The sequence below is a fragment of the Podarcis tiliguerta genome, assembly GCF_965153285.1.
Source record: "Podarcis tiliguerta genome assembly, chromosome: 3".
Taxonomy (NCBI): Eukaryota; Metazoa; Chordata; class Lepidosauria; order Squamata; family Lacertidae; genus Podarcis; species Podarcis tiliguerta.
Genome location: NC_139536.1, coordinates 83,132,873 through 83,149,464, shown reverse-complemented (window position 1 = coordinate 83,149,464; position 16,592 = coordinate 83,132,873). Strand labels below are relative to the sequence as shown.

Sequence of the window (16,592 nt, the reverse complement as noted above, 5' to 3'; positions counted from 1 at the left end):
CGCTACTTCAAGTTGATTGGATAAATGTCACTCCAAGGTATACTGCAGAGATGAAATTTCCAAAAGGTATGAATGATTGTTTCCTGGAATAGCTAGTTTGAGAGGCTGCACAGTGTGAGGCAGTCCTTGGCTCTTTCCTAAGTGGCGCATAGAAACTGGACTAGGATGTCAATATAGCTGGACCACTATGGAAGAGCAGCTCTGATGGGAGTTCAATTCACAGGTATAGACATAAGAGTCTGAGAAAGCGCCAGCCGTGGCAATCTTTAATAGGTGAATGAGACAAATACTGGGACACTCAAAACCATGATTCAGGATCTTAGAAGCAGAAATCTTAGTAGGGGTCTGGGCCATAGCTGTCAACCTTCCCTTTTTTTGCGGGAAATTCGCTTATTCCAGCGCCGTTTCCTGCTGCTATCCTGGATTGTTAGATATCCCGTAGACTGTCCCTGGGATAGGTGAGGCTGCTGATCCCTTATTTTCAAATCTGAAAGTTGACAGCTATGGTCTGGGCACCCTGTGACAGCAAGAGGAATCACTTGTGAATCAGTAGCAGGTACATTACAGAGAGACTGCATATCACCTCACTAGGAGGTTATCAGCCAGACCCGTGAACTAGCCTGTTTGGAATGGGTGACAGCTTTTCATAAAGCATTGCTGTTTTAAATAATGTAATTTGCATGCCATTTTCATGAACACAGCAAATGTCAAGCTGCAGCAGACATTATGCAGTTAGAATACAATGCCTTTTTTTAAAAAAAAAACAAAAACCCAGCAACTTATTCTTACAGTATTTTTGTGCTGGAATGTGTGGGTGAGTGGGAAATGAAATGTTTCAGGCTTCAACGATGGCTCACAGACCACACAGAAGTGGTACGTATGTGTGTTCATGCAATACATAAACAGCAATACAAAACAAAAATCCCAACAGTATGTTATGAAATATTAGAAAAGGTGTGAAAGATAATATAATAGTAATAATGTCACAGATGTCAGTGACCATACGCTCAAATATGTCATCCTCTTCAGCATACTGAGGTCTTACCAGAAAGGAGACAGAAAAGGAATTAATATGCTGTGTTTGGGAAACTTGTGAAATTTCACCTTGGAGAAACTCTCTGTCTGCAATTGCATCGAGGAGTGATACTAGTTCCCCCTTTATTAGGGAATAATTGCTTTTGTGACATCAGTAGCCATTGCAGCATGGCTGGGGGAGCCTTTGGCCCTCCAGATGCTGTTGAACTCCAGTTCCCATCAGTGCTGGCTTGCATGGCAGTTGTCATGGACTGTCTGGACACAGAGGAATGGTTGGAGACACCAGCTGGGGAACCCCCAAGGGTAGAAGGCTCAGAGCCCAGGGACTCATGGTGAGACAACAATGAGTGGTAAGAGGGAGAAGTCTGGGAGGAGGAGGTGTTGGAAGCTGAAGTGTAACAGGGTTTAGTGAGAAGGCAGAGTCTGTGGCTGTGAGATGTCCACAATCGGAAGCAGGAGTGGAGGAAGACCAAGAGGCAGAGATGAGTCAGGCTGGTAAAGAAGGCAGGAGCTTCCCCCTTCTGCTGCAACAAGTTCCCCTCCTCCCTGGTCTCCCAGGATCAGGAGAGGTATGAAGCGTGAGCAGCTAAGGCAGCCACATAGATGTAGTCTCAGATTGCTTGGGAAAGACCCGGGAGAGGAGGAGACTTAGGCAGCTGTGGGAAGGCAGGGACCTTCAGTCTCCACAACTGCTTCATAGGGACAAGACCTGTCATTAGGCCTGGCACTCCTGAGCAGATCCTGTTTCTTTTAATAAAGAATTAACTTCGCTTACTCTGTAACATCTGGAGTGTTACAGGTTCTCCAACTCTGCATTATACCAAGCCTAAACTTCAGCCAAGAACTCTTGCATAGTCAATAATCAGTGCACTTAAGGTAAGGAGCAAAAAACAAACAAACAAAAGGCCTGAGGCAACAGTGAGAGTTGTTGTAATACCTGCTGAGGTCACAAAGGTGCTACTTTTTTCTTCTCAGTAACGTAACCATAGAGATGAGCAAGGCTGAATGGTAAAGGGCTGAACTCTGTGTTTTCTTTTAGCATTATCAAGAATGACTATTATCCAGGCACTGCTCATACTGCTTACTTCTCTAATGTAAGATGCTGGAATAAAACATTTCAAGCTTTACTTTAAACAGGGAGAAGCAGGTGTGCCAGGAGTACCTGGTTTGCCAGGACAGAAAGGAGAAAAGGTAAGATTCTAGCCTCATATAAGCTTCACTGGTGGCAACACTGATATAGCGGTACCTCAGTTTACAAACTTAATCTGTTCCGGAAGTCCGTTCTTAAACTGAGGTGCACTTTCCCTAATGAGGCCTCCTGCCTTCAGTGCCCTTTCACTGTTCAGATTCCGTTCTTAGACCGAGGTAAAGTTCTCAAACCAGGACACTATTTCTGGTTTTGCGGAGTTTGTAAACCGAATCATTCTTAAACCAGACTGTTCTTAAACCAAGGTACCACTGTGTTGTCTTACTGTACATGTTAGAGAAAGTGGAAGTGGGGAGGAATCCTTCAGCACATTCTGATTTCCTTTGAAAAGCAAAGTAAGACCCGCTATTCCAAAACCCTTCCAACTCAATGACATAGCAACGCAGCGGAAGTTACAATTTACTTTGACATAAATTACACTGGCTTCCTACAGCCAGTGGATTCCTCTGCCCAACTCTAGATTGCATGGAATCCAGGTATTTGAAGGACTGTCTTGCTCCATATGAACCTCTCTGAGCTCTTTGATGGATGCTCTGCTCTCAGTGCCTTCACCTTCATACATTAGGTAGGTGGCTACCAGGGGCAGGGCTTTATTTATTGTGGGGGCCCCGATTGCAGAATGCTCAAACATATTTACTTGACAATAGTTTTAATATTTTGTTAGATGGCTGGGGAAAACTATTTGCTTGGTAAAAGCTTTTGGTTGACTTGGATTTTGGCAGTGCTGTGATTCGGTTTGGATTTATACATCATTTATTTAGTTATTGCTTCTATAAGCTGCCTTGAACATGATAACGATGGATCCCATCTAATGTAGCATTGTTTCAGTGCCTGGTGAATTTAATCTTTCATATAAATGAAGGCAGATTCCACTTCATAATTGTCAGAGGTGCATTCAGACATCACAATAACCCGGAGTTTCTGGCATATCATAATTTATTGTACATGCTGCCCAATTGCTCCTGCTTTGATCCTCCCCTTTTGCACAAGTGTCTAGGAGTCTATCCTACACCTGCTTGGAAATGCCAAGGGTTGAGTCCTGGGCATTTGCCTCAGTTTCTGTTGGACTACAGTGGTACCTCTGGTTGTGAACGGGATCCATTCCGGAGGCCTGTTCACAACATGAAGGGAACGCAACCTGCAGTGGCGCATCTGCGCACGTGTGGGTTGCAGTTCGCCGCTTCTGCACATGCGTGTGATGTCATTTTGCACGTCTGTGCATGCGCAAGCGTCGAAACCTGGAAGTAACCCTTTCTGGTACTTCCGGGTCGCCACGGGATGTAACCTGAAAGAACATAACATGAAGCGGACGTAACATGAGTTATGACTGTAATTTGCTTCTGAGACCTTTAAAAAAAAAAAAAAAACCTTTCCTCATCTTTGAGTACATTTTAATAATTGGCTGAATCTGTTGTAGGGATCTGATGTGCTCAAAGCAGTGAAGCCGGGTTGAAAAATCTTTACTTGAGTTTGAATGCAGGTGTTCTTTCAAATCTAATTCAGCTCTGAAAGGGCTATTTCAAATTTCACATTATTCTGCTTGTCAATCTGCTTATCGGAATACAATGAAGAGTTTATGCTTCCAGCCTGTCAAGATCAGCCTCAGGGAGCTTTGTGGTGTTTCCTTTTACCAGGGCAAAATGATTTAAAAAATAAAAATAAAAATCAGCATTTAACAATTGCAGAGACCCCATTGACACCGTCCTTTGTTGCTAGCCCTTTAACAAAACTGTGGCCTATTTTTGTTGTTGCATTGCCATCTCATGCAATCTCCCATTCCAGGGATTGGAAGCAGTTGGAGGCAGTTTATTTTTCCTGCTTTTGAAGCTTGATATTTGTTTCCAGGCCATCCTGCTATAGTGTAGGGGTGTGGAACAGTTTCCACCCTGTGGGCCAAATCCTCATGGGCCAAATTTGGCCCACCTGCCCATCCCTTGACGTCACAATGATCTCAGCTGATTCCGCACATTGAAGCCCCGAAATCAGAACCTGAAAGCACCATGAAGGCTTGAAAAGAGCCTTGTGCAGTGCTTTAAAGCCCTTGAGGTTTCTGCTTTATTGCGCATCAGCTGATAGGTGGTAGAGCCAAAGCCCACAAGGAACTGCTCGAGTTTCAGCTTTGCTGCCCATGAGCTTGATGGGTGGTACAGCCAAAATCTGCTTTCTGCAATCATTGGTTGTGCGACTGAGTTCCATGCAGGGGTCTTGCTAGTGCAGCCAATCTAGCAGGCTTCAGTTCTGCTACTCATCAGCTGATAGCAGAGCCCTGCTTTCCCCTGCCAACACACAACTGGGAGTGCATTTTAAGGCTCCTAATTGTGTGTCGGCACGGATGTCACATATGACGTTAGGTGTGGGACAGGTGGGCGTGGTTTGGGGGAAGCAGCCTCATGGGCCACATTTGAAACCCCAGCAAGCCAAGTGTGTCCTGTGGCCAGAAGTTCTTTGACCCTACTCCAGTACTTTGGGTAGATGCTCCTAAAGTGTTGTAGTTAGGGCTTATTATTGCCTCAAGTCCCAGCAGTAGAAGGTATTCAGACAGTTTTAGTATGTTACCAATAAAATATCACAACCCACCCAATTTTGCAAGTTTGACTTGGGTGTATGGATGTTGTGGGGTAATTCTGACTTCTTCTTTTTTTTGCTGGGGGAGGCAAAATGAAGGAGCAACATGCAGAACATGTTGGAAAACTGCCAGCAGCCATTATTTTATTTGCCTAAAATCCATCTGGGAATAGCACTACAAGACGATGCCTTTCTTATGTAACCTGCTCTTCAAGGCCATTCTTATAGCTCATCTTGGTGACCCTCACTATGCCCTCTCCTGCCCCCGGCCTTGTTTTATGCCTCCTTTGACCCTGTCCCCAGCCCTGTCCCCAGACTAGTTCTGATCTAATACTGAAGCTGAAGAACAGATTCTATCTGTGTCCTCTCTAGCCTTCATTTTGTGCTCAGACTGCCCTGATTCTGATGGCTTCCTACCTACTGTTTATTATTATTATTATTATTATTATTATTATTATTATTAAATTCATTAGTTGTTTCATCTTGCTCAAGGCAACCCAAAGCAACTTACAACCAAATAACATACTTTTTGGACTGGATACTTGTGTATCAGTACAATAATTTCAGAATAAACTCCATCATAGTAACAGAATAATTAGTCCCCCACTTAACCACAACCAACCAATATCCAATATCCATCTGGGACATGCATTTCATTTATTACAATCCCTCCTTCTCTCCATAGAGTCCTGTGCTTTATCAGGTGGAGTTATGCCTGAGTCCTGCTTGTTTGTGTTATGTGGGAATTGAGTTGGGTCCTCACTTGTGCTCAGCAGATTACCATTGGCGTTGGGAAAGATGGTGTGGGGTGACAATTTTTGCTGATTCTCCCTTGCCCCTTTGCCTGCTGAAAAGATGGTTGGGGACCCTCTGGGAGAGCAAGAGAGGTTGTACTGGGGACTGCAGAGAGAAGGCAGTATCAGCAATAATTGCCACCCCACCTTCCTCCAGCATAGAGCCTCTGCTGAATCCCGGATTCCTTGTGAAAATGGAAGAAATTCTTCCAGTTGTGCATGAACAAGCCTGGATCCCACTAACTGAGGGTTTTTTTGTGGGGAGGGTATCTTTTTCTCTGTTTTCTTTGATATCTGCTGCTCTGTGACATTTGTTGGGTACAATAATACATGCACTTTAGCTCCCGTCTTGTTAACTTCTTTTTTTTGAAGTCCCCTTTTGCTCTTGTATCATGATAGCTTATTTAACCCTGTGAACATTGCTGCATATCGCTTGAACGGAAATTCACTATTTAGAGGAATAATATTGGCGGCTCTTAGTACTTATCTTCAATGGAGCTTTCCTTTTCTCCATTTCCAGTTCATAATTTCTAAGTGCAGACTGAAGTATTACTAATGTCAAAAACATGGCGATATCATAATTATATCTCATTCCGTTTCTGATACTCCGATGACCCTCAGTTATATTCATTATGCCTCCTAATTTCACCAGCATATTCCAACTGTATATCAGATTTCCTCAACATCCGCCTACTCCCCCTACCAGCCATCTGAATGTAAATAAGTTTTCCAGAGCTGAACTTTGATGTATCCACACTCTGCAATGTGAAAAAATTGCCTTTCTGTGCAGCCCTTTGAGTATTGTTTTAACCAGTTTCTTATCTATCCATCTACAGTGCTACCTTACAGTCCATGATTTCCAATTTAGCTAGAGATCTCCCATATGGCGCAATATCAGATGCTTTGCTGAAATCTAAACAGACTAAACTGACTGCATTGCCCTTGTCCAGAAAACCAATTATCTTTTCCAGATTACTTTGACATATTCTACCTTTCATGGACCCATGCTATGTTTCTTCTTGTTTGACCCCTTCTTCCTGTCTTGTATCGTTCTTTCCTTCCATATTTCTTCTGGGAGTTTCAGTTACGTTGATTTAAAAAACAAAGCAAAACCTGCAGTTAACACACTGACAGCTCAATGCCAAACACATTTATTTGAAATGAAATCAAATTTCTTTGAATGCAGCTAGGCATATTTAACAGATCCGTAGGACTGAAGCTATAGTCTAGCCGTCCCCAACCTTGTGCACTCCAGATGTTTTTGACAATAACTCCCATCATCTCTGGCCATTGGAAGACACCAGGTTGGGGAAGGTTGATTTGTCCATAGCTCTGGGTGACCTTTGAGATGACAGAACAAGGTGCTGCTAGAATGGACTGCATCAATTCAGGTTTCATGTCAGGGATTACATTTATGAGTGTTTTCTTTACATTCAAAAAAAGAAATTACTTGAAAGTAGAAAACTGGTGCAGAATGAAAGAGACTGGGAGAGAATAATTAATCTGGACAGACACCTTTTGTGGTACTTTGTTACTTGGGCTGTTTGTTTTGGAGACTGAAGCTGATAATTGTCACTGGTCATGAAAATGCTGCATTGGCTGCCAGTGAGCTACTAAGCCAAAATTCAAGGTGTTAGTACTAGCATATAAAGTTCTAAATAGCTTGGGACCCAGGTACCCAAAACTGCCTCCCCCAATGTCAACAATATTAGATCCTATGGTTGGTAGGTCAGTGCTGGTAGTGCTGTCACTGGGGCTTGGCATTGACCAGTGACAAGGTTTTTTCATTGATGGTCCCATTGCTGTAGAGTGCCCTCACTGGTATGGTGTGTCTGTCTCCCTCATTATTGACTTTCAGCTGGAATTTATGACATTCCTGCTTACCTAAGTGTTTGATAGCTGAAGTCACTGTTGTTGGCAACACACACTGGTTGAGAGAATCTTTAAACTGTTCTTTCTTTAAAAGTTTTTAAGAATTGTTTTTATTATTGATTTGTTTGTCACACTGGGCTCTTTGGGGATGAAAGGTGGAATAAAAATAAAATAAATATATAAATAAATTCATCCATCCATAGCAGGGCATTCAGAACCAATATCCTCCACCCGTAGTCTGAAGCTGTACAATCCATTCGACTACCTTAGGTTGGAGGAACCTGTTTTTCTGTACTGGGGTGTGTGGCACGTATGAACAAAATTCACTGAGAAAGGTGACACATTATTGGGCCAGTGGACACACTGAGATTTTTGAGAGAGCGTCATGGGTGCTTCTCTTCCATCTCCCTACATGCACACACTGGATCTAACATATCTGAATGTGCATAGCATTGCCTTCTCCATTCCTCTGACAGTTCATTCTCTTCTCCTGTGACACCCCACTTTGTTCTCCCTGCCTCCCCCAGTTGCTCTGTTTTACTCCCCTGAAGTCTTTCATATCGCTCCACTTTCCCTCTTAGCTTCTCAGTTGCTCAGGCTACTTTCTTTTTGGCTGCTCAGATTGCAGCCTGAGCCTTGAAAATCACATAGATTTCAGAGAGGAAGTTTGGGAGACCATTGCCCTCCTAGCTACCTCCTTTAGTTCTATAACAACCCTCACCACCTCGTGATGATAAGGGCCATGGGGGTAGCTCAGAGGCTTCACAGGCACCAAGACCTCAAGTGTCCCATTGGGTCCCATTGGGGACCCTAGAGTTAAAAGGTTGCAGCAAAGGGATTAGAAGCCTTTCCTGGTTTCTAGGAATGTGAATCATCGTTGGAGGGTCTAGGAATGACTAATACCATAGGAACTAATAGACAGTCCGTAAAAACTTTGAAAGAAGTTTTAACAATTTACTCTACATTCTTATATAACAGGAATCCTAATAAACAGATAATCAAAAGGGGGTGAGTGGGTTAAATAAAATGCTTAGGGTAGTATGAACCCCATATAGCACACCTGGGTCAAATGTTGGCTGCCCTGAACTTAGTTCAGCTGTGCATGGACTGAAGAGTTTGTTCGATTTGAGTCTGGCCTGCTTATTAAAGTGACAATTACATGATGTAGGCATAACTTCATAATCTAATTTGCTGTAGTACATAGTTATCTTAAAGGCTTAAGGGGAGGGGAAGTTGATTTACTGTTGTCATGAAGCAGCTGTGTATATTTAGCATGGTTTCTAGTTAGTCACACTAAAGTCTTTTTTTGTAATATAAAAAAAAGAATAGCAGACATAGAACTGCATGAATTCAGAGTATGCCGTGTGTAAAAATACATTTCAAGAGACAACGAAATGGTTAGGAGCTCTCCTAAAATAGCTGGAAGCAGCACAGGAAGCAAAATATGATGTAATGCTCATTCCGTGGGCAGTCACAGAAACTGACATGATTAATTTCTGCTCACCCTCTCTTCTTCCTTTCCTAAGTGCTGGTGGCAGTTGCTAATAAACATAGGATTTCATCCTGCTGCTGGTGACTGAACCAACTTAGTATGTCTGCATTCAAAACCGTTTCAATGAGAAACACTAAACATCATTACTTCAATTCACTCGGTGTGAATTTCTGGAATGGGTGCAAGCATGTGCAGCTCATTTTGCTTGATTTGCTCACCCCCCCCTCCCCGCCCCCTGCTCACATGCCAATAAATAAGTGGTGCCAGCTGGTTTTTACAGGTGCAGCCCTTTGAGTTTCTGCAGATGAATGCTGTGATTTCAGGAAGACAGGTATAAAAGCAGCAGGATGTAGCTCATGGAGGCAATTTAGTTATATAAAGGAGTAGTGACTTGCAAAAATGCCTTATTTTTAGAAAATATTAACTCGATTGCTTGCCTAATTGCTTTCCATCATTTATATGCAACTGCTGTTGTTCAGACTAGCAAAGAATCAAACCATACCCTAGCCTTATGGGCAGTTGCTTATCCCAAGAGGTATTCTAACAGACTCGGCTTTCCTTTCACAAACAGCTATTTATCTCATCTCACCTGTTTTACTTAACTTTATGAGCATCAGTAGAATCTTAATAGAGTCTGGCATACTGATATGAATCCGGACTGTCCCTGTAGGGCTCATTCCATTTACAGAAGGGACTGAAACACCCAGCGGCAGGAGGGCAGGTGATTTTTATTTATTTACACTTCCCAATGCAACTTTTCAAACCATCTCCTACATTGTTCTGAACGGTCCCCTAACCTTCCAGAGCAGCTTGTTAAGGAAAGGAGGAATTGGCAACCAATCCTTCCCCATAGCAGGACCATCTGTGTGCAGAGTTCCACACAAATACTCTACATCCAACCCAATGTGTCTTAATATTTCAAAACTTTTTTTCTGTACTGGGGTGTGCTGCATGTATAAACAATATTCACTGAGATAGGTCAGCTAAATTATGTCCTAATGATTCATGTGATTTTAGGGTTGGACGCAACCGAAAGGTAATTCTGATTCAAAAGGAGGAGACATTTCAGAAACATAAGCCATTTATACCTCAAAGACCTGCTTCTAATGAAATATCTGACTCATTGTGTTGGTGAGGTAACCCTCAAGCACATCAAATCCACAGCGGTTGTTCCATCTACAATATAATAGCAGAAGCCAGGAATCAAATCCACATGTAGCTTAAATTTGAAATTCCTTTTTCTTTTGAACACTCACATTTAATTCAGCCTCCTGAAATACCACTTTAACCAAACAGTCTGAACAGATTAGCCCATATATTAGAATAATGAAATATATGACATTCCCAAGCAATGTAAAGCAATAGAGCAGAGGGGTATAAACATTTATCATGCAAGAAGTGCCTTCAGAATCAGATTAGTTTCATAATACTAGCAAAACCTTTTTCATTTATTTGTGCATTAGTAGGCAAACATATGTGGCTTGTCATAATTATTATTATTGTATACTAGAATACTGCTTTCTTGTTTTCCTTTAATTCCAGATCAGCCGAAACATATTATATTAGCACACTAGTGGACAGTTCCCCAGGCTATATACCGGTAATTCCTGAAGTCTGTGAAACATGCAGAAGGGAATCTCTTCCTTAGACAATTGTTTCTAAAAACTATTGTGAGGTGGCCTTTAAAATATTTATTTTACGATATTGCGATCAGAAGGCTTTCTTGCTGAAGAAAGTACTATATAACACATGGGGTTTATCTCCAGTTTCAAAAGTAGTGTATAGTAGGCTCATACACTTTACAATTATCATTATACTTGTACAAATGGACAGTGCGTTTTACATATTATTTCAGTAGTTTTGTGAAAGCAATAAATTCTTAAAATTGGAAGAAGTATGGCCTTTTGTATTCCTGTGTGCCCTAATCAAATGCACTTCATACAGATATTTGCGTGTATATTTGCGTGCCAAGAGACCATGAATTCATATACTAACTGAGAAAGTGAACTTATGGTTTTGGAAAAAAAGTCAATTTAGTTTTTCAACATTAACCCCTACTTTTTTCTTTATAGTTTGAAGAACTGCATTTCCAATTTACGTTGTGCTTGTCTCTGTCCTTCTAACTGCAGGAGTTATGTTTCTAGATTTTATATGCTGAAGGTGTCAGCAGACCAAGAATTTACTAGGTTTCCCCCCTTTATACCAGTAACTTTGCTTCTGATATGACTCAGGGGTCAGCAAACTTTTTCAGCAGGGAAACAGTCCACTGTCCCTCACACCTTGTGGGGGGCTGGACTATATTTTGAAGAAGAAAAATGAATGAATTCCTATGCCCCACAAATAACCCAGAGATGCATTTTAAATAAAAGCACACATTCTACTCATGTAAAAACACCAGGCAGGCCCCACAAATAACCCAGAGATGCATTTTAAATAAAAGGACACATTCTACTCATGTAAAAACACGCTGATTCCTGGACCATCTGCGGGCCGGATTTAGAAGGCGATTGGGCCAGATCTGGCCCCCGGGCCCTAGTTTGCCTACCTATGGTTAATGTAAATTCTATTGCTGCTGCTTTATAGGGTTTTTTTTTGGGGGGGGGGTTGGCTTATATTTTGCAGTGGACAGGACTGGGATGAATTTCATGTAGCATTAAAGAGTTATTTCCCCATTTTCCCCTAGCAGCATCCATTATCCCAGCTTTGGAAGAGATTGAACTTTGATTAATTTGAAAAAAGAAAGTTAATCAATTCTGTATGCATTTGTGTATTGAAGCCCTGATCATTCAAATGTGATGAATTGAGCTGCCTCTTTGGCATGGAAGGAACCGACACGCCCAGTTGTATTTTGGGCGGAAAACTGCTGCATTGTCTGAATTGGCTATTTTGTCAATTTCGCAAGCAACCTTCGTAGAGATCAAAGACTTGGATATCTGAAAATACTGTAATCTGGCCTAAAACAATTTTGGTTACAGTAGAGAGAAATGTATAGGGAACCAAAGCTGAAGTGTGCCTATTCAACATCATTACAGCAGGAAGGGAGCATAGCTGTTAACTTTTCCCTTTTCTTGCAAGGAATCCTTTTCGGAATAAGGGACAGCTATGGAAGGAAGGGAGGAAAGGGGAACCATCCTGGGGCCTTTACATTATATTACATTATATTAGTTTAACATTGCACACGCCTACAAAGACCAACTCTGAAATAATCACAGTCCTATTCCAGTTAATATCCATTTCACATATAACAACTAGGACAAAAGTGAGTTGGGGTTGGTACAGTGTGTGTGTGTGTGGTGAAAGGGAGAGATGAGTTTTATAAAATGATATTTCTCATGGGCCATACCTAGTAAACTCTAAGCCTGTTGTGCAGCTCAAGCAAGCACTGGTGGTATGATGAAAGTGAAAAGGGGTATTATGACCAGCAGCCCCACAAATTCTTATGTTAGAAGTGAATCGAAGGAACTGAAAAAGGAATGAAGATATTGTGGGAGGTGTGGAGGGGGCAGGATGGAGAAAGCGTAAAGGGAATTCCAACAAAAGAGAGTTAAAATGTTATGGCAGGAGAGGCTGTCTGTTCAGCCTTTGTCCCAAGAGATAACATCAAGCCATATGTTTGAAGGAAATTAGCATGGTGTATTTCACATCACTCTTCAGCCGGGTGTTGCATAAGGAAGACCTCAACTGATGCTGCATTGCGGAAGGTCCTTATGTGGCCTACATGTCAAAGACAAAAGATTTCTGGATGTCAAATGGAATAGCTTGTGTTTCTGTCTCTTGCCATCTGGCATACCTCTGAAAACAACTCTCAACCACCTATTTTGGGTGGTTGGGGAATATCATAATGCACACATTATTACAGTCAACCCAATGAAACATTCCCTTCTCTCTTGCATATTGAGAATATCTTCCTTGGTGGGGAGTTGGAGGAACTTTACAGCAAAGGCTGTAGGAGTGGCCTCCTTCCTGTGTGGTGAGATAAAAAGATCTTGGAGCTCGATATCTTATTGAAGGGATAAATCCCAAACAGCATGCAATGGAGAGCCAATGAAATTTGTGGGGTTCCCAATAATTCCCAAATTGTTCTGGTGAGAGTTTGAGGTTTTTCACAAGCAGCCTTGATATCAGCCTATAGGGCCTTGTATATTAATGATCTCTCTCCCCCAGTCCTTTGTGCCAGCCTTGTTTCACCTACTCCCAAATGGTTGTTTAGTGTATCTACTGAGATCTGTAGCACATCCACTGATTTTTTAATATTGTTTTTAAATCTGCTGCCATGTTGTTGTTTTTCAAAGTGCAGAAGAAAACCCTCCTTTGCTTCTTCTGAAGCAGAGTTGGGGGAATTGTGCTCTTAGGCCCTGGTGGGGAGGCAGCCTTAGGCCCTTGGGGAACTGCAGAATTATGGCCCATTAGCACAGTTAATGAAGGAGATTAAGGTGTGAATGCCACCCATCTGCCTTCAGTGAGGTTCAGAAGGATTCAAAAGAGGTACATTTGCTTTTAGGCACCGAGAAACACAGCTTGAAAAGGCAGCTCATCTAGGCGTGTCTGATCCCATCTCCATCTTAGCAGGAAGTCTCTTGGCTGTCTGTCTCTCAGCTTGTGGTACTCTTTTGCTGTTCTTGTTCAGTAAAAATAATGGAATAAAAAATAAAGCAGAATCAAACTTTTGAGGGGCTGAATGTTTTCTTAAAGAACAACTTGGACAAGCTGACGAATCTGTCTACAATTTATTTTACAGGGTGAAGAAGGAGCTAAAGGAGAAAATGGCACCCCTGGTTCTCCCGGTGAGAAGGTGAGTTTCCCGCCTCTGACCTCACGAGTTGCAGTGATATACCAATTCAATTGGTGTTATTATTAAACTGTAAAAAAATAAATTTAGGACGTTTGGCAAAAGAGTCTTATATTGTTGGCATCCTGAGGACCTAAATAGTTTAATATATGTAAACTAACGCTGATGTTTGTTACCATTTAAAAACACAATAAAAGCTACTTTAAAAAAAACCTGACAAATCAGATTTTCCCACCGGTCTCGGGAGGCCGGGACCTTGACTGTCAGCTATAAAAGCTGAGGCTGCTGAATAGACTCTTGTTTATACCCTGCCTCTTAACGCAGGGGCGGCCCAGCCCATTTCGCAACCTGAGGTGAAAAAAATCATTTACACACATAAATCAGAAAACTTGTCATGGCCAACCAAAAAATGGGTCACTAGAGGGGTGAAATATGAGGTGATGAATAGTAAACCAGTTCAGAGAATTCTTCGATAGATCAACCTGGGAAACGCAGAATAATAAGAGTGAGCTAATGTGTAGTCCCTGCTTATCTATGCCATATTGCAATATAAGTTGTAGGCATTTCTCATCTCTGTGTTGTTTCATTTGTACATTTAATAAAATCATACCATACAGTGTAAAAATTATCTTGTTCTCTCTCTCTCCCCTTGCCACCTTGAAGGTGGCAACTGCTTATTTATGGCTCAACAGATCATCCTCAGTATAAAAAGATCTCCCTGTCTTCCTGGGAAAAAAATTACAGGCCTTTTCTATTTCATAATAAGTGACAGACAAATTGTCATCATATTAAAACTGAAGAGAGATTATATGAAATTTGGAATTGGCACTGTAAAAGCGCAAAGCCAATTGCTGTTACGTGAAGGAGGGGAAGGAATCTGATAAAATATGCAAGGCATGAATTGCTTGTATAATGGAATGTATTGAGTAGAAAGATTAGTCAAAATAAGTATTCAAAAACAAAAGTAGTGGAAAATTGTCTGTCTGACTCTGTATCTAGTCTGATAATGTTCTAAACTAACATATTAGCAAGCACATACTCATACCCAATCTTTAGACCTAGCTCATTCGCTGTTTTCTGAAGAAAAGAAAATGGATCTGATATTTCTCATTTTTTTAAAATAAAAGTGTAGGTTTTAAGTATGTAATTATTTTAGTTTATTTGTATCCCACTTTTCTAAATGCATAAAGTGGCTCTAAAAAAATCCCAAACCAACCACAATAATAAAAATTAAAATACTAAGATTAAAAGCCTACAAACAACAATTCACCATAACTTGCAATCCATTATACTAATTATCAACAATTAAAATAGGTGTGATAAGATCCAGCTGTTGTGTGCCACAAACCAACATTTCTTGTGGTCACATTTTGTACCAATTATCGTTTTCTCCAAAAATCTTTAAAAGCAGCCGTACTTACAGAACTTTGGAGTATTCCAATCTGGATATAACTAGTGCGTATGTGTGCACTGTGCATTACAGCCCCCCCCCCATTATGTTTCAGAACAATGTTCTGTTGTGAGTCGTTATTAGCTTTGGTTTCCCCCCTCTAACAAAAAATGCATAGGAGTGGCTTGTAGAAAATATTATTTGCCAGGGCTCCTTAGGATGTTGCATGTCTACAACTTCTGTCTACCCTAATGTTAGTTGGAGTCCAATGACTTCTCTGTTTGTTCTCTCTTCTTCTCAGCACACCTTACTTCTTCTTTTTCTTCTTTTTTTGAGGAGCCTGATCTGGCATGTATCACTGAAACCTGGGTGGGTGAACAGGGTGGAGTTGGTCTCACCCAGCTGTGCCCACCTCAGCCAGCACACTGTTATGAGAAAAATACTGCTCCCTTTCCCTTATGGGGTGTGTAAGAGCCCGTATAGAGTCCTTAAGTAGGTTCTCTATCGGTAGGAGAAAATAACAGAGGCCAACCAGAGAATATTAAGAAGCAAAGCAGCTAGTAAGCATGTTCTTTATTAAACTGTTGCAACAGGGTCCTCCAATCCCCCACGCAGGGAGGGAGGAGAGGAACCCAGAACATTGGTGTGCAAGCTCTTATATAGACTTTTGAAATTGCCTACCCTGTAGCTCAAGACCACCCCCAAAACATCATTCATACATCACAGAAAGAGGTGGTCCCCAGCAGAAATTTGAGTGTGCTGCTTCTCTCCTGTCTGCCAGTATACCTGATAATGCCTTATCTGATTGCCTGAGAGCTTGGCCATTCCTTTGAGATGGTAAATACTTAGTTCCTGAATCTTTTACGCATATTGATAGTGTGATCAACTCAACAGATACTTGCCAGACTGTATTTACAGGGAGGTCTAAGCCCCTACAGTCCAAAGACTGTAGCTTTTCCCATTTCCTTCCTCCTCCCAGAGACATATTTGAGGTCAATTTGGGAGAGTCAAAATGGCTTCAGGATTGTTCTCCTGTACTATTTCAGACATATGGTTTATATACTTATGTATGTGTTTGCCTTGTACATTTATGAACATTTATTTTTTATATATAAGACCTTAGAATTCCTATAACAACACCTTTCTTAAACACACTTTTCCTGTCACCTCACACCTAGCTACTCTGGCAACCTTCTAAACCCCCAGTCTCCTTTCACACCTCAGGGTGTGGGGAAGGACAGTTCTCTTGCATTGTCAATGGCGCTGTATTGTTTCTCAACAGCCCTAGCTTGGTCAGGCAATTTTGCCTAGGCTAGCTCAGGAATTCCTCTTTAGCTTGTATTTCTCCCTTCACATCCCAAATAATCAAAGTCCTGCCATTTATTAATTTCTAGGGTTTAGGGGGGTCCCCCTTCAAACTCATAACACCATTCTTGTTCCATTCACAG

The 16,592-nt window shown here is 41.5% G+C and overlaps 1 protein-coding gene across 6 annotated transcripts in view; it reads left to right on the top strand.

Moving 5' to 3' along the window:
* COL19A1 (collagen type XIX alpha 1 chain) overlaps window positions 1-16,592 on the top strand; it is a 178,937-nt gene that overhangs the window by 54,436 nt on the left and 107,909 nt on the right. For all 6 annotated transcript variants that reach the window (XM_083431524.1, XM_083431520.1, XM_083431522.1 and 3 more), the window contains exons 9-10: window positions 2,173-2,226; window positions 13,704-13,757. In XM_083431524.1, the coding sequence (XP_083287650.1) occupies window positions 2,173-2,226; window positions 13,704-13,757 (108 nt within the window). The remainder of the gene's footprint in view (window positions 1-2,172; window positions 2,227-13,703; window positions 13,758-16,592) is intronic.